Source organism: Cladophialophora immunda, assembly GCF_000835495.1.
Source record: "Cladophialophora immunda strain CBS 83496 unplaced genomic scaffold supercont1.7, whole genome shotgun sequence".
In the NCBI taxonomy this organism is placed as follows: Eukaryota; Fungi; Ascomycota; class Eurotiomycetes; order Chaetothyriales; family Herpotrichiellaceae; genus Cladophialophora; species Cladophialophora immunda.
The window spans coordinates 3,664,842-3,688,837 of record NW_015622547.1 but is presented as its reverse complement, the minus strand read 5'-3'; the positions used below and the strand labels follow the sequence as shown (position 1 = coordinate 3,688,837).

The 23,996-nt window shown below is 54.3% G+C and overlaps 9 protein-coding genes across 9 annotated transcripts; 5 read left to right on the top strand and 4 right to left on the bottom strand.

Annotated features, from left to right (window-relative positions):
• Positions 1-263: 263 nt before the first annotated feature.
• On the top strand, positions 264-1,205 carry PV07_11970 (uncharacterized protein; the record flags this gene model as incomplete). Its single annotated transcript, XM_016399451.1, has 1 exon — positions 264-1,205. Exon 1 carries the CDS (start codon positions 306-308, stop codon positions 1,203-1,205), a length of 900 nt encoding a protein of 299 aa, XP_016244013.1. The 5' UTR covers positions 264-305.
• A 1,058-nt stretch (positions 1,206-2,263) lies between these two features.
• Positions 2,264-2,682, top strand: PV07_11969 (uncharacterized protein). The gene has a single exon (XM_016399450.1). It carries the CDS (start codon positions 2,325-2,327, stop codon positions 2,658-2,660), a length of 336 nt encoding a protein of 111 aa, XP_016244012.1. The 5' UTR covers positions 2,264-2,324; the 3' UTR covers positions 2,661-2,682.
• A 2,956-nt stretch (positions 2,683-5,638) lies between these two features.
• PV07_11968 (uncharacterized protein) lies at positions 5,639-7,001 on the top strand (the record flags this gene model as incomplete). Its single annotated transcript, XM_016399449.1, has 5 exons — positions 5,639-5,884; positions 5,946-6,006; positions 6,053-6,173; positions 6,237-6,416; positions 6,479-7,001. The coding sequence occupies 5 exons, from the start codon at positions 5,639-5,641 to the stop codon at positions 6,999-7,001; spliced, it is 1,131 nt and encodes a 376-aa protein (XP_016244011.1).
• Positions 7,002-7,640: 639 nt separating this feature from the next.
• PV07_11967 (uncharacterized protein) lies at positions 7,641-11,456 on the bottom strand. The gene is made up of 3 exons (XM_016399448.1): positions 10,305-11,456; positions 9,670-10,239; positions 7,641-9,595 (listed from the first exon to the last, which is right to left on the bottom strand). The coding sequence occupies exons 1-3, from the start codon at positions 11,180-11,182 to the stop codon at positions 7,846-7,848; spliced, it is 3,198 nt and encodes a 1,065-aa protein (XP_016244010.1). The 5' UTR covers positions 11,183-11,456; the 3' UTR covers positions 7,641-7,845.
• Positions 11,457-12,055: 599 nt separating this feature from the next.
• Positions 12,056-14,460, bottom strand: PV07_11966 (uncharacterized protein). Its single transcript, XM_016399447.1, has 2 exons — positions 14,098-14,460; positions 12,056-14,003 (listed from the first exon to the last, which is right to left on the bottom strand). Exons 1-2 carry the CDS (start codon positions 14,411-14,413, stop codon positions 12,844-12,846), a joined length of 1,476 nt encoding a protein of 491 aa, XP_016244009.1. The 5' UTR covers positions 14,414-14,460; the 3' UTR covers positions 12,056-12,843.
• A 398-nt stretch (positions 14,461-14,858) lies between these two features.
• On the top strand, positions 14,859-17,029 carry PV07_11965 (uncharacterized protein). The gene is made up of 2 exons (XM_016399446.1): positions 14,859-14,923; positions 14,998-17,029. The coding sequence occupies exon 2, from the start codon at positions 15,053-15,055 to the stop codon at positions 16,415-16,417; it is 1,365 nt and encodes a 454-aa protein (XP_016244008.1). The 5' UTR covers positions 14,859-14,923; positions 14,998-15,052; the 3' UTR covers positions 16,418-17,029.
• A 41-nt stretch (positions 17,030-17,070) lies between these two features.
• Positions 17,071-18,434, top strand: PV07_11964 (uncharacterized protein). The gene has a single exon (XM_016399445.1). The coding sequence runs from the start codon at positions 17,317-17,319 to the stop codon at positions 18,346-18,348; it is 1,032 nt and encodes a 343-aa protein (XP_016244007.1). The 5' UTR covers positions 17,071-17,316; the 3' UTR covers positions 18,349-18,434.
• Positions 18,435-18,466: 32 nt separating this feature from the next.
• Positions 18,467-19,590, bottom strand: PV07_11963 (uncharacterized protein). The gene has a single exon (XM_016399444.1). The coding sequence runs from the start codon at positions 19,419-19,421 to the stop codon at positions 18,621-18,623; it is 801 nt and encodes a 266-aa protein (XP_016244006.1). The 5' UTR covers positions 19,422-19,590; the 3' UTR covers positions 18,467-18,620.
• A 156-nt stretch (positions 19,591-19,746) lies between these two features.
• Positions 19,747-23,491, bottom strand: PV07_11962 (uncharacterized protein). The gene has a single exon (XM_016399443.1). It carries the CDS (start codon positions 22,970-22,972, stop codon positions 20,318-20,320), a length of 2,655 nt encoding a protein of 884 aa, XP_016244005.1. The 5' UTR covers positions 22,973-23,491; the 3' UTR covers positions 19,747-20,317.
• Positions 23,492-23,996: the final 505 nt, after the last annotated feature.

The window sequence follows — 23,996 nt, the reverse complement described above, 5'->3', positions numbered from 1 at the left end:
TGTTTGTTCTTCCGTTCAAAAGGCATCAGCGGTGTTATCTGGTTTAATGGGTAACAGTCACCATGAAGTAAGCCATGGAGCTACAAAGTCCAGGTCGCTCCGTGCAAAAGCCTGTGTGAATGCAGGTCGTCGTTGGGTGTTGGAGAAGGAGGAGCGCCGATTCGCCGACCCCGGGCAGGCTGCAGCGACACGGCCGGAGCCTCAACGGGAACTCGAAGTGCGCTTCTTCTGAATTTCTTGTCGTTTAATCATACCACGCCAGAGTCCACAGAGCACCGCTTGCCGCTGCGTGCCAAACAACAGTCATGGATAATCTATACTTCGTCCTACCATACCCATTGCACGGAAATGTCGTCTCGTCGCTCATGTGCCGAGTAGTGGCCAATCCACTGAACCCCGGCCGAAAATTCATCCCGAACCTCGATGAACCTAGTCCCCTCGTGCTCTCAGAAGTCCTTCCGAATCTTCTCCCCGACCCTATTGCTGTGGAGCCGACAGCCTCGATGACTTCAGGGATGAATACCACCTTGAAAGCTCGTCTGGAGCAGCTCTTCAGCTATACCAACAAAACCAATACCACTCAGTCGTTCGAGCTAAAGGCGCAGATTCAGCGTTACACACTGACACAAAACGACTGGAAGTTTAGAAAACTGCTGGAGAATGACAGGTTCGCGCAGGAGGTGACACAGCTAGTCCGCGAAAATGGCGGGAAAGCCTACATGGTCTCAGCATTCCTGACTTGCGAAGAGTCAACGTGGATGAGGAGCACCAAGGACCGCAGCTCCCATTCGGGGCAAGCCAAATTTGGAACCACTGACGGCAACGCCACGAAGGTGGAGGCGTCCGGGGCTGTTGTGAAGAACGCCGGTCACCGCAGGGAAGGCGAAATCACCGACAAGCTTGTTTTCGCCATTGCCTATGACGTTATCGGAACTGAGTGGTATTTCGAATGGAATGCGAAATGGTTCCCGCAGCTGAAAACGAAGATTGTCCTGAAGTCGGAACTCAGAGCAGATTGGCATCAGTTGAGTATGGGGAAGGAGGAAGAAGAGGAGGAGGTCCTTGATGATGGTGACGAAGGGGACGACAAAAAGCGAGTTTCCGCGGCCAATCTCATTCTTGCGGGGATGAGCAAGGAGGCGTATGATCTTCTTCAGACGTCTAACCCAGACGGCGAGGCGAAGGATTCTGAACACGGACCATAAAGCCGGCTTCGTCTGAGAGTCGTACAACTCCGTGACGCGAGGGAAACACAGCTTTACCTAGGCACGGGGGGGGTGCATATAAAGGTAGTTCTGCGCTAAGATTTAGCACCTGGCACTAGATGGAGGGCCAAGAGAAGGCTGAGAAAAGACGTCAAATCGAGGAGCGTAAGAGTATGCGTGTAACTGCACGAGAGATAAAGCTGGCTGAACAGGCTAAACGGCGCAAGGAGAGAGAAGACGAGAGAATCTCCCGTGCAGCGAACAAACAGCTCCAGTTCGATATCCACCAGAGAGAACAGAACGCTAAGAGTGCTATACCACCACCACTGCCTGTCAGCGGCAAGTAAGCTATCTTTGAAGACCAGCTTTTCCTGCTGTGAACCTCCAGCACTGACAGCAGAGCGAACAGATAGTAGCGTCGAGAGAGATAGGCGGAAGAAAGGGAAACTCGCGAAAGCGGGGAAAGGGATTCTTTATTAATATATCTTCTATCCCCTTCATAGTAAAGGCGAGTAGACTCGGATTTATAAGTGACAGGTAGTACGCTGAGACGATTAAAGGTCTTTCTAGTCAAGATAGTAGCCTTTCGAGTGTGGAATTAGCGACGCCGCTTTTAAACCGTCCTCTCGTTTAACTGGCTGAGCTGGCAGCCACGGTGGTTTTTACGACTGTGCATTCGAAAGGCCAATCACAGCAGCCGCGTTCATCTCCCCTAGGTGAACTTCGAGTCGAGGGGCGGGCGCTTGGTGCCTAGGCGCGAGGCGTCGCGGCCCCCACGGTGGGTGAGACACGGGTGAGGCGTCACCGGGCTCACCCTGGCCTCACCCTGGCTCGCGTGCGACCGGGGTGAGCGCAGGGCGGCGTCACCCTCGTCCGTAAGCGGGGTGAGCTGGGCGTCGATTTACCTCCTCTTGGCGAAACTGCAACTTTTTCACCGAGCCCTCAGCAGCCATCAACCTCCACCGCAGCTATCAATCACAACAGCTATCAACCGCAGCATCCATCATCCATCCACCGCAGCAGCTATCTTCCCGTCTTCCACCGTAGCTAATAGGTGGAGGACGCGAAGGTAGCTGCTGCGCTGAGTGGATGATGGATGCTGCGGTGGGTGGATGATAGATGTTGCGGTTGATAGCTGCGGTAGATAGCTACCAGCTATCATCCTCCCATCCTCCACTCAGCGCAGCTATCCTCCCCTCCTCTACCGCAGTTATCCTTCCATCCTCCACCCACCATGTCGCCTCATTCGGAATTTCGCGAGTGTCTAGAGAGGTTGAAAGCAATCGAGGCCATATTCACCACCCATCGCGATCAAGAGGTCCTATCTATAATACATGGAGTGCAGACGGGGTTACTCCATGTCCAAGAAGGGATGGGAGAATTGAATCCTGGTCGGCAGTCTGCTTCCTGTCGACTCTGCCGCCGACACAAAGGGAGCAGTCCTCAGGGGGATGATGGTAGTCCTTAGAGGCGAGATAAGGTTTTGACTAATGGTATCTAAATGTTCCCTCCCGTGCTGCTAGTGCCGTTTTTGGCCTCGGTCACAAACTTGATATTTTGTGTTGTGGAGACGAGTATGGTTCCTCCTGGTCCATTATTCATGTAGTAACCGCTGAAGGATCTACCCGAGCGGACGAAGAAGTGCAATGCAATCCTGCCCTTATCTGCCGCGCTGCACGTCAATGGACGGCACGTAGAACCAGTGTGCTTCGAAACGCCGTACGGACTCCCCTTGTAAATTGTGGTCATCCGAAAACAAATGCTATCTCCTGTTCCGTGGATTTGGCACTTTTTTTCTTGGCACTTGGCAAAACGATGCCACCACGGGGATAGATTTAGACATCAAATACTATTCCACAGCAAATTTCTATGTAAATCTATATGGTATTTACGAAAGCATCCCCCTTTGATACATAGATTCACCCCACAGGCATTGCAGCCAAATTGCGTGTTTTTTGAGCGTTTGGTGGCGCGAGATCCGTTAGTTATCTCGGCCAACGCAGGCCGCCGAGCGTTCTGGCGACGACGGCGACGTTGTTGACGCTCTGTTTTATGCTCATTGGCGCCCTGTTGACAGTCCTCAGGGTGTCGAGAGCCCCAGGCACATCTCCTCCTAGTTGGACGCCTCTCTACCTCGTGCTCAGTGCCTTTCATAAGGAGCGAATCGATCAATTGTTGATTAAACTGCTCGCGTAAGTGGGTGCGATTACGGCGAGATTGAGACTGCCTGGAACGCCAGACAACGAAAGAATTGGTCAGGCACACATCTAGTAACCACCAGGCTAGTGGGCGCCAATTACGGCGCTCACATTGTCAGTGGCAGCTGAATCCTGATCGGATCTGGTTAGCCACGTCGACAGCATTCATGCTGTGGTTATAGGCGTCGATCGCGAGCGGAATAGGTAGTGGTTTAACCCATTCATCGCCGAACACTGGTAGGGCGATCCTGGCGTTTGTTAAGGCATCTCCTGGTCGTCTACGGTCGCGAACGATAAAGTCGCCGACCTTATCAAGCGAGAACGCTGTGGTAATGCCCAGGACAATGTTATTATCCTGCCAGGCAAAGCATAGAACGTTCTCCTTGACGATTGCAACGTATCCTCCATAGATAAGTGCCTGGTTGAGGTCCTTAAGCGTGAGCAACTTCTCAGGTAGGCCCTTTGAGTTTTTGCGTGTCGTGCCCATTACGCCGATGTTGAGGGCTAGTAACGTATGAGCAACGTTAAGATTGAGAAATAGATTGTCCAGGAACACTAGCCATTTGCGGTGAGGATAGTGGTCTTTCAGTCTCTTCAGGAGTACCACTGGCACTTGGAAGGTCTCCGATAGCATAATAGGGGTCCCTTTGGCATCTCGCGCAAACGCGATCGGTCGTCTGCGATTACAGCCTTCTGCGCCTTCCACAGGGCTATGTAATAGCCAATCGTAATAGTAGCCGCCTATACAGCCTAGGCACCACACCTTGAAGCCCTCCTTAATGGGCTTACCTTTCTACTTCACGGTGTGCCTAGAACGGCCACAGAACGGCACCATTACCTCGTCAACAGATAGCCAGGACGATGGATAAATCGCAGCCTAACAATTAGCGCGAACAGTGGAATAGATAGGCTCTAATCTCGATCGTAAAAAGCCCTAAGATTGGTCGATTTGTGATGGTTGAATAGTGTCGATATTGAAGGTCAGGAATCGATGGATCTGTTCCCACCGTTCCTGCGACATAAATCGACGCAATCGATCCCACTGATAGTCTCTTCTTCTGCCAGTATAATTTGCTAGATAAAATAGAATTCCTAGCCAGCAGAGAAGTTCTCCAGAGCTCAACGGGTGCCAGGATCGCACTCGACGTTGGTGGGGCCCCATTAAGCTAGTCGCCCTTACATTTATCGCGTTCACAATCGCTATAACACTTGATTCGCCCAGGAACTTCATAAATAGAGAGAATGGATCGTTCTCTATCCAGCGAAGGTTGAATGGCACAAATTGGACCTGAATTGGTGGAGAATATTGAGGTGTTGGTTGGTCGGTGAGTTCTTTAACTTCCTGTGGTGGAGGCTGTTCTGCGGGACGCGTTTCAAGTGGTTCCGGAGCCGATTTTTTTGCTTTTTTTGGCTGTTCATGTTCTCTGGGTACAGTTATATCGTCAAAGAATCGTTTTGGCTGTTTCTGTCTAGTAGATCGCCTCATGATTGCTATAATTGTATGGTAGAGACATCGATTCGCGAGGTAAACAAAGGTTGGTAAACAATGACGTACTAGTGCCAAGAAAAAAAGTGCCAAATCCACGGAACAGGAGATAAGCCTCTTCCGCCAAATAGGCCGGCTATGAAAACTCTCACGCCTGGTTCTCTTCTTCTCATGGGCACCTTATAGTGGCCGTTCAAGTCGACAAGCCTGCCGGTCTATTTTCCCCAGTCTTAGATTGCCATTCGCACGGTGGACGGCAAGCTAAAAGTCATCACTTGTACCCTTGCGGGCGAGAAAATCGTCGATTGAGTCGTTCCATGTGATTGAATGATACAAAAAGCATACCGCCATACAAATCCAGTATCCCGCCTCTTCGGCTGCACGCACTTGGGGTAGACGGCGAAACTCGATGGAGCCGCACCCGAGACCACTTTGGAAATTCCAGCTGGCGTATCGAGTCGGCGACATTTGCGGTGCCAGCTGGCCTTCTGTTGGGAATGAATCGATCCAGGTGAATATCGGCTCATTCGTCGCGTCGGGGTGTCGAGAAGCGGCATATAGCTGATTGAGTCTGGAGCCCGCGAAATCGACATTAGGCAGGGTGCTTTTACCTGACTTGCGAGATATCATGGCCTCCGAGGAGCCATACAGCTACTGGCGCGATCCCGAGGCAGCGACATCATGGGAATCTGCTCGTGAGAAAATTCAAAAAGGGAGAGCAGCTCATACCGCCATGCGAGATTCCTGTGATGGTAGCCGGCGAAGATGACTTGCTGGTATTGAAACAGATTGCAGGCCTCGTGGACACTCCTGAACTGAAACCGGCTGAAATCTTGGACGAGACCGACGCCGGTGAGGCCAACGCTGTCTCCATCTGCAGCATCACCGACGAAGTTATACCAAGGCTCGACGGATGGTTCGACGAGTCGCAAGAACGCCTTGTTCGGTGCAACGGCAAGGAGCGGTACGCGCGGAAGTTTGAGCCAGACGCAAAAGTACGTTGTGATCCATTGAAGCCATTCTTGGATAGTTGGGCATCTCACTGTTGAGTCTCAGCCGTGGAGTCTAGGCGGATCGTCTGAAAGCTCAAAGCCAGTCAGAGTTCTCTCACTCGGTGGTGCGTTCTTGGGTTCGCCGGCTCTTGCACCTACTGAACTTGACAGACGGACCGGATTGTGATCCGATTGCGCTGGTCAACTTTATGGAGAACCTCATGAATGCGACAACCCCGGGCCTGAAACCATGTGATGCATTTGACCTTATCGGCGGCGTTGGTGTTGGGGGGTGAGTCAACCCCGGGCATGCGGATTCCTTGGATAATCTTTACTGATTTCTGTTTTTGTGAAGTCTCAATGCCCTATTTCTCGGACGACTTGGTTTCACTTTGGATGACTGTCCCAGATTGTCTCCCTGGTGGCCATTGGTATTTGAGCTAATAACAAACGATGAGGGATTCACAGAAACTATCTGGCAACCAATGCTGGCTTCGGAAGATGAATCCCTCCCCACCACTAGGGATGAATACACGTAAGTTTCCTCTTCTGTTCGGCTAAAGTTTTGCCTATCTTACATAGACATATCTATGTTAGCTTCGTTGTCGCAAATCTGAAGAACAGACAAGACCAAGTGTTATTGCGCACATACCATGGTTCCGATTCAAAAAGGCTTTCTGAGCAGAGCAGAATCCGAGAGGCTATGATTGCGACAGGTTCATCAGTGTATGGGCGAGCTTTCTGGCCCTGGAATTTGATCGAATACCAGGATATTTTGTCACGCTGGCGACAGGAACAGGAGCTGGACTGGGAGTTTTCACCCGCTTCGGCCTACCCTTCAGCAGACCAAGTCACCTCAGCCACCAATGACCCAATATACCACGCCTATCGCGAGGCGCGCTCAATCTGGCCTGACCGGGAGATCAGGATCGCTAGCTTCATGCCTCGAATGAAGACAGGTGACCCGGGACGCAAGGCTGCCATGGAGGTACGCGGATTCAAAGTGGATTCCTCGCAGAAAGGAACTGAGGGCCAGCTCCTCCGCGCCGACGACGCGATGGACTTTTCTTCGGCGGCGTTCTCGGAGATGGGCAACGCATTTTGGGCAGATGGGTCCTGATGACGAAACTTGACAAGAGGGCCAACCAAAGTCGTCAGATGGCAAATCAGGCAATTCTGTTCCCCCAACCTTCACGAGGATCAGTAGGGCTCCGGTGTGCGGGAATCTCATTCACTTTGGCGGACGAGAAATCCTGAGAGCAGGAAAGTACGGAGAGTAACCCCCCCCCCCCCCGGGCCCCCCGGGGGGATCCCGACACTTAAATCAGCGCCCTCCTGGAATCCGAGTTCATAAAACGTCAGGGTTCTGAAGGTCTTATTCATTCCCGTTCACACGCAACAGGGTAGAGAGATATGACTGCGGACAATCCCACGAACACGAACACAAACCCCGAGGTCGACGATCATGGCGGATTCGCGTGGTGCCTGGGTCAGCAGAGCGTTTCGCGGCCCCCCCCCCCCCCCCAGGCCCTCTCATCCATTGAGAGACCCCCGGACAAAGTGTCCTGCGCTCTACAGCGCACACGCCGGAGTGCATTTTACTAGTTCTGACCAGGGGGGAGGCGGGGATCAAAGCTTGGGTTGGGGGGGGGGCATTTATGCTGTGAAATGCGAAGAGCTATCTGTGTGCTAGGTGAGTCAGATATCGAGTGTGCCTCGCCTGGAGGCAAAGGGAAGAAACATGAAAGAATGCTCGTGATATCTTTGCACTTATTTCAATTGATGATTGCCAATGCTGCCCTTACATGGTCATTACTTCATGAGCTTCGTCCACCTTAGTCCATTAACGTCCTCGACGTGCTAGGAGCACACCCTCGTAGACCCAAACCCCAGAACGACGCCCAATACCCATCAAATTTAGGGCGAGAACACGCTTTCCAGCATTCGGGGGGGAATTGCTGAAATTACTCCTCGTCGTACAGGACGTGCAAGGTCGTCGGGATGGGCGACTCCTTGGCATTCGCGTCGAGATAGATCTTGGCCTTGACGCCCGCAATGTCCTGCTCGATGACGCTGAAGCGGCCCAACTTGCCCTCGGCGCGACGCAGGTTCTTCAGGCGGAAGACCTCCTTGAGCGTGGCGACGAGCGCGGGTCCAATCAGCCGGGCGCCGAAGCAGTAGTGCATCCCGTGGCCCAGGAGCGTATACGACGACATGGGGCGATGCGGGTCGATCTTCTCAGGGTTGGGGAAAGCGGCCGGGTCCATGGCGGCCGAGGACGTGGCGATGAGCAAGTACTGGCCGGCCTTGATGTCGACTGGGCCCCGCGCGCCGTCTTCGAAGGTGACGTCCTTGGAAGCCACGCGAGGGAGGCCCGGCACGACACCGGCGTGGCGCATGCCTTCGAACACGAACCCCAAAAGCTCCTTGTCTGAGGCATCGTCGTCCTTCTGCGCAAGCTCCACGATCCGCGCCTTGTACTGCTCGTATCCCTCGCTGAGGTACAGATTGATGAGGAGGGACGCTTGTTGGGTGATATTGCCCGCGACAGGGGCGCCCATGCCGATACAATCACCTACCATGTCACCAATATCCAATCCCGTCTTGTTCATGGCGTGGTAGAACCGGTCCGCGTCGGGGCCGACCTCGTACGCGGAACCCTTGGCGAGCCAGTCCACGATGTACTCCGTGAGACCACGCTGAGTGCGGAGATGAGCCGTAAAAATCTGTCTCAGGATCGGCGCCACCGTCTCGGCCGTCTCGCGCAACTTCCACTCGTTGACCGGCAGGATGTTGAAGCTCTGGTACATGAACAGGACCAGGTAGATGTCGAACAGTTCTGGAATCGTGACCAGGCCGCGCGGGTGGACGGCGTCCTTGATCGGAATGGCGAAGCGGCGCGCGAGCCACATGATGGGCGTGACGTTGCACACATCTCTGACAATGTCGATCGACCTTCGGTTGTCGGGGTACTTGAGAGTGCTCTTGTGAATCAGGCTCCTGACGGTTTCTCGGAAGTACTGCGTAAGATTCTGCTCAAAGTTCTCTTCAAAGAAGACCTTGTGCAGGATGACAGAACGTGGGTCGTGGCGCGTCTGATCGTCCCAGCCGATCATGAATTCGTGCCCGTCGGTGCAGTTGCGGATGGCGGCTTGATACATGACGTGGAACGTTTCGCGATCTTCAAAGGCCTTCTTGACACCCTCTTGAGTGTGAATCCCTACGAGCCTCATCACATTTGGTGGAGGTCTCTTCAGGTCATACTTGGCCAGCACTTTGTTGCCTTCGAGGATCCCTTTGATGGCCTCGGGGGTATAGAACGGCATCAAAGCATATGTCGACGTGCCGGTGAACTCGCCTGGAAGGCCGTTGAAGATGAGCTTGGCGAGAATGCCTCCGTATGCGCCTCCTGGGAGGTCTGCAAGTTTAGATACGCCCCAGTTGGTCAGGGTATTGGAGTTGAAGTCGTAGGTGAGGAAACGGTCGCCTCGCACCAGGGCTACGGCGTCATCCAGGATGCCGCGTCCAGTGGTTTGACCCGGACAGACACCACTACCTGGCATCGGCGGCTTGGTACACTCTGCCTGCAGACCTGGATATAGTTCGAGGTTGTCGATGTGGCCGTACAAGAGCTCGGCAGCTCGAGAAACTACAGGGTCATCGTTCCATTCCGAGAAGCTCTTATACGCCGTCAAGTTGAGGTACTTCCGGAATCTAGTAAATGGTTGTCAGCATATTTGCAGTGGTCATCTCACGCAGAATCTCGATAGTGATATGTTCCGACTCACTCATTTAACGTGCAGGTGTTGAAGATCTCTCGGGCCTGAAGCTGGCCCATGAGATCCACCACCTTCAGACTTGCCGGTGTCCCATTAGCACCGAATGCGTGGGCGGGCTCTTCGATGCAGTCCTTGATGAGGCGGCCAAGGTCGGCGTCGTCGAAGCTTCCATCCGGACCGCGCTTTAGATCTCCAAATGTCCATTCGCTAGCAGGCTTAGACAATAGGTCTTTGGTGATTTTTCCTGTCATCTGCCAGAAGAGCTGGGGCGTCATTTCGTCAACGGACTTGATGTGTGGAAGATTCCAACTAATGACATCTTCCATCCACTTGGCGTCGGCTGCGCTGAGTGCCGCGTGCCAGTGGTAGAGAACCGCAAACTCCACCGAGACGGCATTACCTAACCCTCTCTCCACACGTCCTCCCTGTCCAGACTTGATCTCTTCTCCCAAATTGAGAGACCATTCAGAATTGGCACGGGGAGTGTTCAGGATGGCGGCGACGTAGTCTCTCAGTACCACAGAGGCGAAGAAGCCGACGTTGATGTTTCTGCTAAGCTGGAAAATGTCTTCGTCTTGCCTGTGGTCGTGTTTGGTCAGATGTGCGAGCTCACCAACTTTGATATCTCCGTAGGGTGGACTCACTCTTTTTGTTGAGCTTCTGTCAGTTTGTCCCATTGACCATAGCTTCCTTGCTCATTGATGGACAAGAGCGTCTGGGCGATGTGGTTGTGGTTCCTGGAGAACATCATCAGAACAGCAATGACGCCCGGTGGCATCAGCATGATCCTCTCGGAAGCGATCGAATCTGGATAGATCAATCCATTCTTGTACGTCCGCACCCGTTTTTGTTCTTTGTCCGTGTTTCCGTAGAGTGTGCTGAGGTCGACATAGCTGGACGTCTCGTTGACCCAATTCTTGTCCCTTGAAGTTTGGAAGCACTCGTGGATGACGACCGTGGCGAAGGAGAAGAACAGTCTGTTCAGCCCGGATGGGTGCTTGCGGAACTCGCCTTCTTTCCGCCGGAGCAGATGTTCGAAGACGAGTTCCACGTCTGGCAAGTTGGGCCCTTTTGGTTTCATCGGCGGCACACTTCGGCTGTAGGCTGACCCTGCCTTTCCTAGCTCCGGGTCCCAGAGGTTATTGTTGCCTCCATCGTGCCTCCTGTATCTCGTCGTAGGGCCAGCTACGGTTCCCGGTGGGTGGGGTAAGTCGTCCCATAGCATCTTGATGAACCGACCAGCGGCATTTGCGCCCAGCCCGCTGTTGGGAGGGAGAGACTGAAGCATGTGCACCCCATGTTCGAGCAACAGCTCTTTATCGTTCAGAGGCTGTCCCGACACCATTGTGTTGAAGGCCTGGACCATTGTCGCGGCGTTCTCCCGACCTAGATGGGTTAAATCGTGGAGTAGCGACGTCTGGTTGACCGAGGGCGTGGCTGCAGCTTCGGCATCCGTCCGCCCATCTGGAGCGGTGGGAGCATTTTGAAAAATGGTTGCCTGTAATTTGTGCAATTGTTCCATGTTGACAGAATTCGCGTAGGGGCACCTAAGCTTCCTGCGTTGCTTCCAACCTGCTGGCCAGGAATTAGGCAACTAGAAGACAGACCTGCGTACGCAGAGGCGGTAGCGGGGGGATGTGCTGGATAAATACGCTCGGGCAGATGCCAGAAGCGACTCAGACGTCGCGTCATGTTCTGTGCTTGCAGCTAAGGGTGGACGTGCCGCAAGGCCAATCGAGGGGAAGAACACATGTCACAGACCTGTCTAGACTGACCGGACTTGGTGATGATTGATGATCTTGGTGTAACGACGACGTTCTGGATGTCCTCACGAAAAACAGCATCCAGTAGCGGCACAGCCGAATGACGGCTTCCTGTCGGTGCAGCGATTTGATGTCAACATTGCCCTATGGGAAGTTGGGCAAACATTGCTAGCTGAAGCATTTTTCAGCTCGGTGGAGTAGAAGATCCCTTGGGCGGGAAGCCTTCAGCAGCATGTCACACGAATGGCGACTCTACCACTCCTCCAAAGGCTAAATCGCTCGATCGAGAGGCCCTGAGAGCGGTTGGGGACACAACTTGACCGAGTTCGTCTGGCAGTTGTCTGCAGCTCTGCCCCTCTCCGGCTACACAGCTGTCTCCACAAGGCCCGATTCGTCGCTGACGGGCATGGGCATCGCAGCGTTTGATCTTGTTTGCGTTAAGCAGCGTCGGCTGTCGACTCGGTTCGCTCCGAGGAATCTTGGCTGTGCAGTAGGAATGTAAAACAAACAGCAGATTGGGCAGCAAACATCGCTTCACCGCAACAAGAAAGAGGCGTCTTGACCTGCCAACACCCCGCAACACCCCGCGTTCAGCTCATCCCGCCTGCGCCACAAAGACAGCGGGATTCTGAGAGCTGGATTTCCAATGAGTGGTGTTTCATAGGAGCCTGTGTCTATAGTAGATGCCGGATTGATTGGGATATACGCATGTCGAACGATTCGAGTCCGAGTTTGATGATGGCACGACTCCTTGAATCCGCCCTACCTCTTGGCTACCAGCTAATTTTCTATTTCTCCAAGGGTACACAGCGCCACTGAATGGATCCAGACAGCTTCTTGAGTGATATCTGGAGTCTCCTTCCGCTTCTCGAAAGTTAAAGTACCTATCTGCTGAAGGAACGCCACGGAAAGGGTGTGTGTAAGCCGGCGACAGAAAGACGAATGTGATTCAATTGAATCGCCATAGGGTAGCGCCCAACTTGGGGGATATACGCATGCGTCTCGGATGCTCTCTGATATATCGGGCATGCCTGACAAGAATCAGGTCCATCGGCGTAGATGGAGGTAAACCCGGACACAGGTGGAGGAAGAGGTATATATACTCGGAAGCAAAACCATTCTAGGCTTCCGAAGAAACAATATACCTTCCAGCGACCCGTGAATGGGACAATTTGTTGCCCAAAGCTTATCTTCCGCGCCAAGTTGCTTTCGGGATGATGTCCTAGCAGTCATTTCTGCGGCGTACCTCATCTATCCCGACAAAAGTAGTTTAGCTGGTATTAGGGCGTGCGCCGGTCTCGTCATTGGAAGAACCAAACTTTGGCGTGGAAAGCGGCTGGAAGCTGTTGAAACCGTCACCTCTGGGAGGGGTGCGGTGTAATCATCGTCTGTCTGCATGCATTGTGTCACGCAGGGCAAGCTACTCTGGCGTTGGAGCAAACCGCGACATCTGGCGCAGCTTCCGCCCATATCTGTAGAAGAGAAACGGAGCGGGGATGGCCAACACGCACAGAAAGCCGAGAACGCTCGTAGCCCATGCTGTGCCCAAAGATCTGTACATGCGTGATGCCGCCAACGGAAACCCGGCCGCCACCAAACTCCTTACGATTGTGCTTGCCGCCATCGCACTGGCAGCGGACTGAAGGTAGATGTCCACCAGAAACGCCACGGCGTTGGTGAAAATGAGCATGATGCCACTCCCGATGAAGAACCCAGCGATGATTTGCGGGACTGGGGAGATGTTGCGTGATGAAGTCCAGGCAAAGAAGAAGAGGCCGATTGGCAGAATGAGGCTACCGAGCATGACCAATGGTAAGCGGTCCTCGGGCAAGACCGAGCCTCGAGCCCGTAGCCTGGGACGGTAATATCGTTTCGAATACACCGCAACCCCGTACGAAGATACGATCACACTTGTTAGGATGCTCAGAAACGGGAGTGTCCCGGTACGGGGATCCCAACCTCGGCCTTGAACGAAGCTGTACGGAAATGCGAAGAAGGTCAGATAGAGAATCCCATAGACGATGGCGATATACAACGCCATGACCATCAGCATTGGCTCGACACAGAACATGATTGCAGGCTTGAACATGTACTTGCGGACGAATTCCGAAAATGCTGGCTTTTGCTTGAGTTTTTGTGTGGTCGATGCTGACGAATCTTGAGCCAAGTTGAGTTTCTTGTTTGCTCTTTCCTGGAGGGTTGGGCCATATGTCTCGGGGACGAAGAGGAATGCTGGAATTCCAACAACAACGCCAAGGATGAGGGACACCCAGCCTGTCCAGTGCCAACCGAGGCTGCTCTCGGTGATGAGGGCACCAAAGATAGGGCCAAGAGTAGGCCCGACATAGACAGCTACCGAGTAGACGGCCGTGGCGACGCCACGTTCTGCTGGCTCCCAAAAATCAGCGTAGGTGGCGCCGACCAGGACCTGAGGCGATGCTCCGAAGCAGCCCGCTAACAGGCGACATACAAGAAGTGCAGGGAGATTCTTGACCACCCCGATCGGTATTTGGAGGAGTGTCCACACGAAGAAGGCAGAAAAGAGTGGTAACCGACGTCCTTTAAATTCCGACAAGGGACCTTCAACGACCACACCATCACGTCAGCACGAAGCGCGACCACTCGAAAACATATAGGTAGGGTACTCTCAATGGATGTAGAGGGGCCAACGCACCCCAAACAATAGGACCCAGAGCAAATCCCAACACATAAAGCGACACCCCCAGGAGTGACACTGTTTCACTGACGTTGAACTCCTTTGACGTTACGGTGATAGTGGCCGACCACACCGAGCTCGCAAACGTGACGGCCGTGGTCATCAACGCCAGAAGCGTGGTAATGACCCATTTCCGCCATCTCGGAAGATTGAACGGACTGTCATATGCCGCAACTAATTCGCGGTCGCCGTGGTCCTCGACGATGTGTTTTTCAGCCGGACCTTCTTCGAGGCGGCTAATAGGCGTCGCAGGCTTCTCGAGGTCGATTGACATGCTTCAGCCTAAGACAAAACATATTGACAACAGAGGACAAACGCTTCTCGGCACGAAGAGCAGAATTTGAAGTCGACCAGCCGGCAAGAGTCTGCAGGGACGTTGGTGCTATTCTCGTTTCGGAGGCTCGTGCCGTCTTAGCCGGCGAAGGGCGCCATGAGGGGGCCTCCACGCCGAGGCAGATCGTCTTCATTGTTGCTCCTCACTGAGGGACAGGTTGAACTTCGTGGGAAATCGCGGGTGACGCGTCAAGCCTGTGTGCTTGGTACGGAGTTACATTTGTATACTGACCGATTTGTGTTGGCAGGATTTCCCCCAGCGATCTGATGCTTACTGTGCAGGTGTGTGGTCGCCAGGTCAGCGAGTCGCTCACGGGCGCAGTCTGTGTTGAAGCCTCTCTCACGTGGTAAGGTGCTAACACGTGATGTCAGTCGGATTGTGGCTTGTGGCTGTGGCTTCTGATTGTCATACTGCGCCACACTTTAAGCCAGGTGCCCTGATGAAGGGTCGGTGAGGCTCTCATCTACAACTATTCAGGACTGTTGGCTGATTCCTGAAATGCTGAAATCTGTGTGTTGATCAAGATTCCCCTTCAAAACCTCGTCCTCTTTGATATGAGCGGACTCTGAATCCCTCTCCATGTTGCTGTACCTTCTTAGTCAGGATCCCGAGTGCGGACAAGGCTCCATCGAGATTGAAGGGCGTCATTGGAAACTGGCTGCCTACAACTTGGATGCACCTGATGCCGAGCACATACGATTCACTTGTGTCTCCTATGCATGGGGCGAGGGAAGAGAAGGCAGTCCCTTTCATCCCGGTTATGACATTTCCGACCGGACGATACCAGCATTGAACGCCGTTGTGAGCCACCGCCCGTCCTGCGCTCGCATATGGATCGATGCATTCTGCGTGCCCGTCGACACGCCGGAGAGAATCCACACCTTGGAGAGCATGGGCTTTATTTATTCCCGGGCCGAGGAAGTCATTGTCGTCCTGTCCACGGCCGCACGCCCTGTGCTCGAACAGATGAGCACTTCCGATCGCGTCGACCCTGTCCATCTCGATGCTTTGGAGAGGGAGGAATGGGTTTCGAGGGCGTGGACGTATCAGGAAGCGGCGAACAGCAGGGCTCTCTACATCACATGCGAGGAGCCCCGCGGGATCATCATCCCAGGCAGCCATTTCCTGAATTGCCTTGGCTACACCCTGACTCGCCTCGACGGCTCGGTCCCCACGGCAGCCGACAAGAGGCAGCGATACCCGCGTCTCGACGCATTTGAGGACCTGATTGCAGAGCACATGCTCGCCGGGTACCAGGAACGCTCTGCCCTGCAAGTCATGTCGAACATGGATCGTCGCACTCAACGCCGAGGCGAAGACCACTTCTATGCCATGATCGGCGCCATCAGCACTGCGCGCGCCAGCTCCTGCCCGACTCTGGACCCTTGCGAGGCGTTTATGTCCCTATGCGAGAGGAAGGGTGATTACTCGTTCATCTATTCCACCGCAAAGCGAGACTCGACGCTGTCGAAACGCTGGCGTCCGGTGTCAGGAGATCTCCCGGCCATTTTACCTTGGCATTGTTACGGCGAGGGCCAGCCTGCTCATGAGGCGTCTGGGTCCTTATATCTAGACCTGATGCTGCCGCTTGAGGTCTCGCCAGTAGACGAGGATGGAAAGAAGGTCATCCAAGGATGGCTTGCCGCGAGCAAACTTGGTTCTGTCGACTCTGGGGAATCCCTCCAGGAAGCGGCCTATGCGGCCCTTCGAATCATGGGCTTCACCGGCAGTCCAGACTGCGTGACCACGACGCATGGTTTCTTTTTCCCATCCGAGCGGATCTCCACCGACCAATCCATCACCATTTTGGTCGCGACTGAAGTGCGATGGAGCTTTGGCGCGCCGGGGCTTGCTCGCTACAGCGGAGAGGTGGAAACGTACACCCCTGGGGTGTTTTTCGGCCGCATCGACAACGCAGCCGCTGTCTCAGTCAAGGTATCCTGAATGATGGACTGGGGAGAACGTCAAAGGTTTCGTCGCGGGGAACGAAATACTTCACGCCAGAAGGACGAAGTGCCGCTCAGAAGGCTTCACCCAAAGCTACAACAGCAGCTAAACCCTCCCGTCCCCTCTATTTTGTTCTCTATACCTCCATCGTGGTGGAAGTTGAGTCACGACGGGTTACTTCCTCGGTGCTGCACCTGCTATATTTCTACCTGTTTCCGGGGTAAGATCAGCAGAAGGCAGACTCGTCAATGCCCAACTACCTATCTTCTGGGGCACTACACAGCGTGCTGATGATACGTACCCACATACGCACATGCATATAGCTTTGCTTTCGATGTTGTGGTATTAACTCAACGTCTACGCCTCCATCGCGGATCAGACTCTGCAAATTGAAAGGAGGCGGAGTGATGGTGGGTAAGGATGTGGGTGTAAAATGTATACATGCACACTAAGGGTGAATGCATAATGTATATGCAATGTTTACGTAGGTAGAGCAGGGAGACGAAGGCTAAGCGGACGGGACCGAGGACGGAGAAGATCTATTCGTGCGGATAGATCCATTGATTCCATTCCTTGCATGGACAGCGTCTCCCTACAGTAATATTCGAGGATCGATAATCACTTGGCTCCATCAACGTCCGTGCCCGGCTGTGTCCCCCACAAAGATCCTCAAAACCTCCCACCGACGAGGAGATGGATGCTTGGACAGACGTTGCATGGTCGTCTGTTCACGGTGTGCAACGACTCTATTCTCACCGGAACCGTCGTCGAGGAGCTTTATTGATGACAAACGCTGGTTTGATTTCCTAAGGATTCTATAACAGAGTGGTTACCGCTCCCACCACCACCGCCACCACCGTCCCCGTCCCCGTCCCAGATCCTGCTCACTCACCAAGATGGTCTCCCTCGCCGACGTGCTCCTCAACAACACCTCCCTGCTCACGCCCGGCAGCGGCCCCATCTGCGCGCTGGTCGGATGCACCGAGGGGATCGGGCAGGCGACGCTGCACGCGGTGCTGCGCCACACGTCGTCGCCGACCATCTACGTCGTCGGGCGTGGCGGGCCGGGCGGGGTCGACACCACCATCGCCGCCGCGCAGGGGCTCAATGAATCCGCGACCCTCATCCCGATCACTGCGGAGGACTTGGGCCGGGTGTCGTGCGCGCAGGACGCCGCGCGGGCGATCGTCGCCTCTGCTCCGCCCAGGCTGGACCTGCTCATCATCACGGCGCCCTCTTCGCCGGGGCATGCGTTCCTGTCCCTGGGGAGGTGGAGGAGAGCCTCGCGGGACTTTCCCCCCGCGGAGGACAGCCTTGACCGCGCCGCCTGCGTCCGGTACCTCGCGCGCATGCGCATCCTGATCACGCTGCTCCCGCTGCTACGCAAGGCGGCGTCGCCGCGCGTAGCCTGTGTCGTTGTCGGTGGGGGAGAGGGCACACTGCCGCTGCTGCTGCCGCCGCTGGAAGCGACAGCGGATGCCGTGACGACGCTGTTCTTCGAGCACGTGGCCCGACAGCCCGGCAACGACAAGATCGTGTTCCTCCAGATCAGCCCGGGCCTTGCATTCCCTGGTTCGAGCAATGCCGCCCTGCTCCCCTTCCTGTGGGACTGGGTGCTGACGCCCATCTTCAGGCTGGTGGGCTACACTTTGGCAGAGGAGGCGGGCGAGCGGGTCCTCTTCGCCGCGACGAACGGGCGCTTCCGCCGCATCCAGGACCCCGAGCGGGCAAAGGGCACTTTGATCCAGCAGGGCAGTGATGGCGTCTTGGGCAGCGGCGTGTACCTCGTGAATGCGGACTCGAGCGTCGTCGAGGGCGGCAGGGACAAGGAGCTGAAGAGGTTGAGGAGTGGGATGGACGCCGAGCAGAAGACCTGGGAGTATACGATGGGCGAGTTGGCGAGGATCGGAGGGGATGGTCAAGACTGAGAAATGATATGTGAATGGGAGCGTATACAGTACGGTCTCTCGGGACACGCCACAAACACAGTAAGCCAATCAGCAGGCGACAGCAGATGGTAACTAGCTAGCGAGAGAGGGTTCTCACTCTGGTAGAGGTAATAGTAATGGTTCTTGACGCTTTAGATCCGGGCAAACTCTACTCAAACAAAAGCACGCAGATGATTTGGGCCACTTCAGCACGAAATCTGATGACTCCCCGTTCGCCCACTCCAAAAAAAAGAATCGCTGAAACACACGTCTTAATCCAGCGTTGCTTCCTGAACAAGGTGAACCTCCCGCCAGTTCCGCTCGATAGTTCCGGTGTCCAGATTGGCTCGCCAGACGCTCAACTGCCATCGTGGAGATCCATCCTGTGATGTTTCGGGTAAGTGGAACCGTATCGGGAAGACGAAGAACATGCTATAGGGGCGCGTCTTCTGCTTGAACGCCTCTTTAACTGGACCGTATCCATCCCTCGATTCCAGAACACGCCATACATTCAACATAACATTCGCATCCGAGAGCTGTTCGGAGTCTGCTTGGTGCGGAATAGTGATAGTCCAGCCCTTGGGGTTGGGTGCGAACGTCGCTGACCGCAGATTGGGAAATTTGTCCAGGTTGAGTTCCCATGTTGACTCGAGTTCAAAGACATTCAGCCGCACGTGGCGGACGTCGTCCAAACTGTGTAAGGCTTTCATCCTGTTCACGAACGAGTGCAGCGCTTGGTGACAATGAAGCTCCCACATGGCGATCTGGATGAAGACACGCTGTGCCTCACGCCGCACTTGTCCCGGCGGCGCAGACTTCAGCAGCCACTGGTGGTCCGCACGATAGGGGCCCGTCGCATCGGAGAAGCAGTAACAGCCCGACTTTGCGGTTACGGCAACCCGATTGCCATGGAAAGCGTGTGCAAAGACGTCCCATCGGATTTCGGCGGGCAGCTTTGTCAGGCGCGAGATCACGTCTGCGAGTCGCTTGTCGCGAGTTTCCAGGGGAAAGAAGTAGGGCCGCGCGGTGAGAGTGTGGAAATATGAGGTCTCGGCTACCGCAGACTCGGACATGGCGATGGAATGCTGATGGCCAGGAGGATAGGTGGGCAGCGTTTGGTCAAGATTTCACATCGTTAGGCGGGCGCAGATGCTCGAAATGAGAAGAAGCTCACTCACTCACAGCCAGGACCCAATTACCAGTGTCGACAGTGCTCCGAGGGTCGATAGCTGGCACGAGCTGTTATAGAACAAGGGAATGGTGGACTGATAGTGGCTCATCGCTCACTTCCGCTTTCATGCTTGCACAGGAGAAGTCTATAGTGCACCGTAGGAATTGCTACGGTGACGCAAACAGCCGCTTTGGAAACCAATATTCTATCACGTGCCAACAGGCCATCTACATACAAGTATCTCGCACGAGTAAATACATTATCCTTCGTTCATCATCAAAGGGCCACGGCGTCTGTGGCTGGCTTCGTGCCTATTTCCAAACGGTAGATGCTGCATTTGACGAATATCGATACAGAAAGGGAATCTGACCCTCAAGAGCAAGCGAAAAAGTCGACCGATTTAGGAAATGCAAATGCTTTTTGTATTTCGAATACCTGGAGTCTGCCCGACCAGATGAGCGAGAACATGCTGATGGAAAATGGCTGTAAGCAACTGCGCACCGACGGAAAAATGATTGCACTTTCCAGGTCGGCGAGGTGGTAGTACAGATAACGAGGTGCCAACTTTGCAATGTGGCCAACCCGAAATTGTCAAAACTTGCGTTAACTCGTGCACAATCGACTCTCAAATAGGAGGTGGTATCGTTCAGCGCTTGGTTCGTGGCATATGCGTCACGGAATCGTAACAACGCCCACAGTAATCATAAGAGACCGAGTTGATAGATGCCAACGGAGGCTATTCAACCTCTGGTCACACTGGACAGTCCTTCGTAACCATGTTTTTCATGCACGTGGTCGTTATACACCTCTTCGCACAGAGAACTGGTCTTGCCTTGACCGACTATACGCTTTCGCTGGGTGTGGATGCCTCATCTGTCGAATCTTGTCGTGGAAACCGTCATCATCATGGTCCAATGTCTTTGGAAGACTGTCAACTCGCAGTGGACGCCCGCCGGTAGCAGCAGAAGATAAATGATTGAGCACGGCAACATCCTGACTGGATGTCTTGACAGCGGCTGCGTGTTGCTTTGGCTTCAAAGATCGAGACCCTGTCGGCAAGGATGGCACTGGAGGCAACTCTCGGTTCGGGGGTGGTTTCGCTGGTGGATCAGAAGGTGGTCGAGGAAAGTACTTCACACCTTCATCTGACGACGCGCTCGTGCTATAGTTCAAGTAGGTGAATGCACCTGTCTCGATCGACTCACCAAACGACAGTCTGGGGTCCACCTGACTGTCATTGTTGTGCCAATTATTCCAGTGCTTTTGCCTGGGTGTGTCCAGCTCATTGGACCAAGGTATCAGATTCGGAGGGGCAGCTGCCTCCGCGCGACGACCATTTCGGTGGAGGGAATGATCACGGGAGCGCGGACTATCAGCCACAACCGTGTCGGAGACGCCGTCGAAATTGAAGGATAAAAGCGAACTGACGGACGTTGCTCCCGGTGTCGTGGTTATGCTGGGAGGTGTGTGGCTGACAGGCGAGTGAACCATTGGAGCATCCAGAAGAATGTTCTGTTCTCGCTGCTGTCTTTGGTCTCTTGTGATGGAGCGTGCATTTCGAGATTCCTGACGGAGGTTGTCTCCTGAACTGTGGCTCTCTGGTCCTCGCTCCGGCACTTTCCTCTCCCGAATTGGAATGTTTCTACTCGTCTCCTTGCTCTCAGTTTTCTGTTGAGCTGCACAGTGGAGTCTATCGACACCAGCAAAGCGACGGATAAGGTCGCCTAATTTGTGCTCGAGCTGACCGCTAGTCAGCCGTGCGAGGGGATCGCGCTCGAGACACTGAAGAATGAGCTGCACGACAGGGCCGACGGCATGATAGACCTGGCCTTCGTTCTTTTTTGCCTTCTTTTCGGCTTCATTCTGGAGACTCTGCGCCCATAAGAAGACCTGACCAAGGTTGGCGTGGAAGCTCGCGTCCGCCAAACCACCACCACGGCCAGCCATCCGATTTTTGGAAGATCGATGTCGTGAAAATGAGCCATAGCTACGTTTGCAGAGAAGATTCAGGACGTCCATTATCACAGCCCCGAGTGAAAAAACATCTGACGCAAACATGTCCTGCTCCACAGACTGCCAAGTCTGAACGACAGCACTTCGGCCCTCCGGCGCCGCGACAAAAATAGGGTTGTTGAGGGAGGGAGCATTCTTGCCATTGGAACTAGTAGACGATAGAATGGATGGCGCCCTTCCCGGGACGATCGGGTCAAAGCCGGGTCGTGCCTTATCTTGGGTTAATACGGATCTGTTGTCGGTCGGCGACCCAACGTCCCTAACACGGCCACCAGGCTGGGGTGGCGCGTCAAGATTCATCGCTGCGCTCAAGCGAAGCCTTGCATACCCCCCTCTTGAAGTAGGTTGAAATGTATAAGTTGCTCCGGACGATGCCGACCTGCTTCTTGCGGTATTCTTGCCATCAGAGTTCAACCTCGAGTTACCACCCACCTTCCGGCCAGACCTTCCGCCAGAGGGAAGCGAGAGGGCGGCAGAGCCAGTGCTTTGCACTGTTACCGCTCGCTTCCATCGCTCTGGCGGGCCGTACTGATAGGCCTCGATGTCGTCGTGGCGAGGCCTGTGGCGAAGCAACCCGTCTCCGTCCAGGAGGCCTAAAGAGATGCAGAAGGAGTCGTCAACCTGGATATTGGAGGGGCGAATGCCCCCATGAAATTCGCCGTTCTCGTGTAGCCAGGCTAAAGCGCTGGCAAGGCAGTGTGGCCAATTGATCAGAATTTGTCGTCGCCGAGGCTTTGGGAGAGCACCAAAACTTTTGGGAGTATCGGTGAGAAACGTCTTCAGAGTCCATTCGGCCGCAGGCGCTGAGATGACATTGAACGCCCCTTGGTGGAGATAGGAGCCAAAGACTGACACGATATGTTGGTGACATAGTCTCCTGCTCGCGGCGATTTCATTCAGAATGTCCTCCTCCGTCAGCGGAGCCTCGAGGATGATACGGCGGCGAATGAAAACCCTTTGATTGTCGGACGGTAACCGAACTCGGTCGGTGCCTTCGTGGCTGAACGAAAGAACGACGGATTTCAAACTGAGAGGGACGACCGGGACTGTCTCTTCATCGGCATAACGGATATGCTCTCCTTCCCCCACAATGCGCGTCAGAAACCGGAACTGGTTCTTGTAGAAACGTCGGTCCAAGGACCTGTCCGGTTCATAGGACAGTCGGAGGTCGGGGACGGCTTGCTCAATGATGGGTAGATCTTCATCATCGTACGAGTCATCGATGATGCCAAAGATTTGATCGGGCACACCAGTGGCAACCAGGATGAGGAAGAAGCGTTTCGCTCTGGTGAGGATCCAGTCCAAGTAGGTATCGTCGGTCAGATCCCCTCCAAAATACAACGGCCGCTGAAGATATTCCTGTTCATCTGCGCGCAGATGAGAATGGACATATGCGGAGGTGACCGTTTCGTCCACACGCTCATCCGTCCACAACGACATGGTTCAGATGATTCGCCCTCGTGAGCAGGACGATAGGAAGATGGTCAACGCGAGGTTTTGAGTCGGTGGCTAGCAAGTGAGCCATAGTCTTATCGGAGAGCATCCGGCCAGGAGAGCAGGGGTTTTGGAGCAAACACGTGGAAAGTGGGCAGTAGTCATGATTAGCAGCAACCAAAAGGGATGTCAGGAACAAAAAGCAGCTGCGATGCTTACTCTACAGGAGATGAAACCGGGGAAGAGGACGGGATAGATCGAAGGATGGGGAATCCTGGCGTCTTATTTGGCTCAAATTGGGAACGTTCAGGTCGCGTGAATGGGTGTGGAGCGGGAACGGTCTCGCATGGCAAGTGGCGGCGCGAGAGAGGAAAGAGATAGAGGCATGGATGACGGCGGTATGTTCGAGTGGGGGTTCGACCTACTACTAGGTAGGGAGGCAAAGGGAGATATACTCGTACCAACTCACTAGATAACATGGGAGTAAGACGGAGGGGGGGAGAGAGACGCAGACACACCTTATCTCGACCCAACAGGGGGGGAAGTAGTGACAGCCCATCTCTTCGACCCTTGCTGCTTGCTTGATTCCCTGCAGATGTGCAAAAGCAGTTTGAGTTTCTCACATCCTCCTTTTTTTCATTTTGAGACGCCTCGACATCGCTGACGGCGTGAGGAGGGAAGAGGGGGTGGCCTAAACTGAACGGTGTGCCAGTCCGAATGGCAATAATCTCACAGTGTATCCCGTCCGAGTTGTTGGTGATATTGCACGGTGCTGTGACGAACTCTAGCAACTCTCTGATGTGCCGGGGGTTTGATTGCGCTGCAAGATGTGCTGCAAGACTTGCTGCACGGATGATGTCGTTGCTCGTACTGGATGGATGGCACGGGATGGCTTGCTCAACGGTGGCGGCTGCAGCGGTAGCGGGTGATGGGACCAGGGGGGAGACAGTTAGAGCAAGAGCAAAAGATCGGATGCACGATGCATGACTCCTGTAAACTGCCCAGGGGCGCATTTGACTGGTCGTCCGCC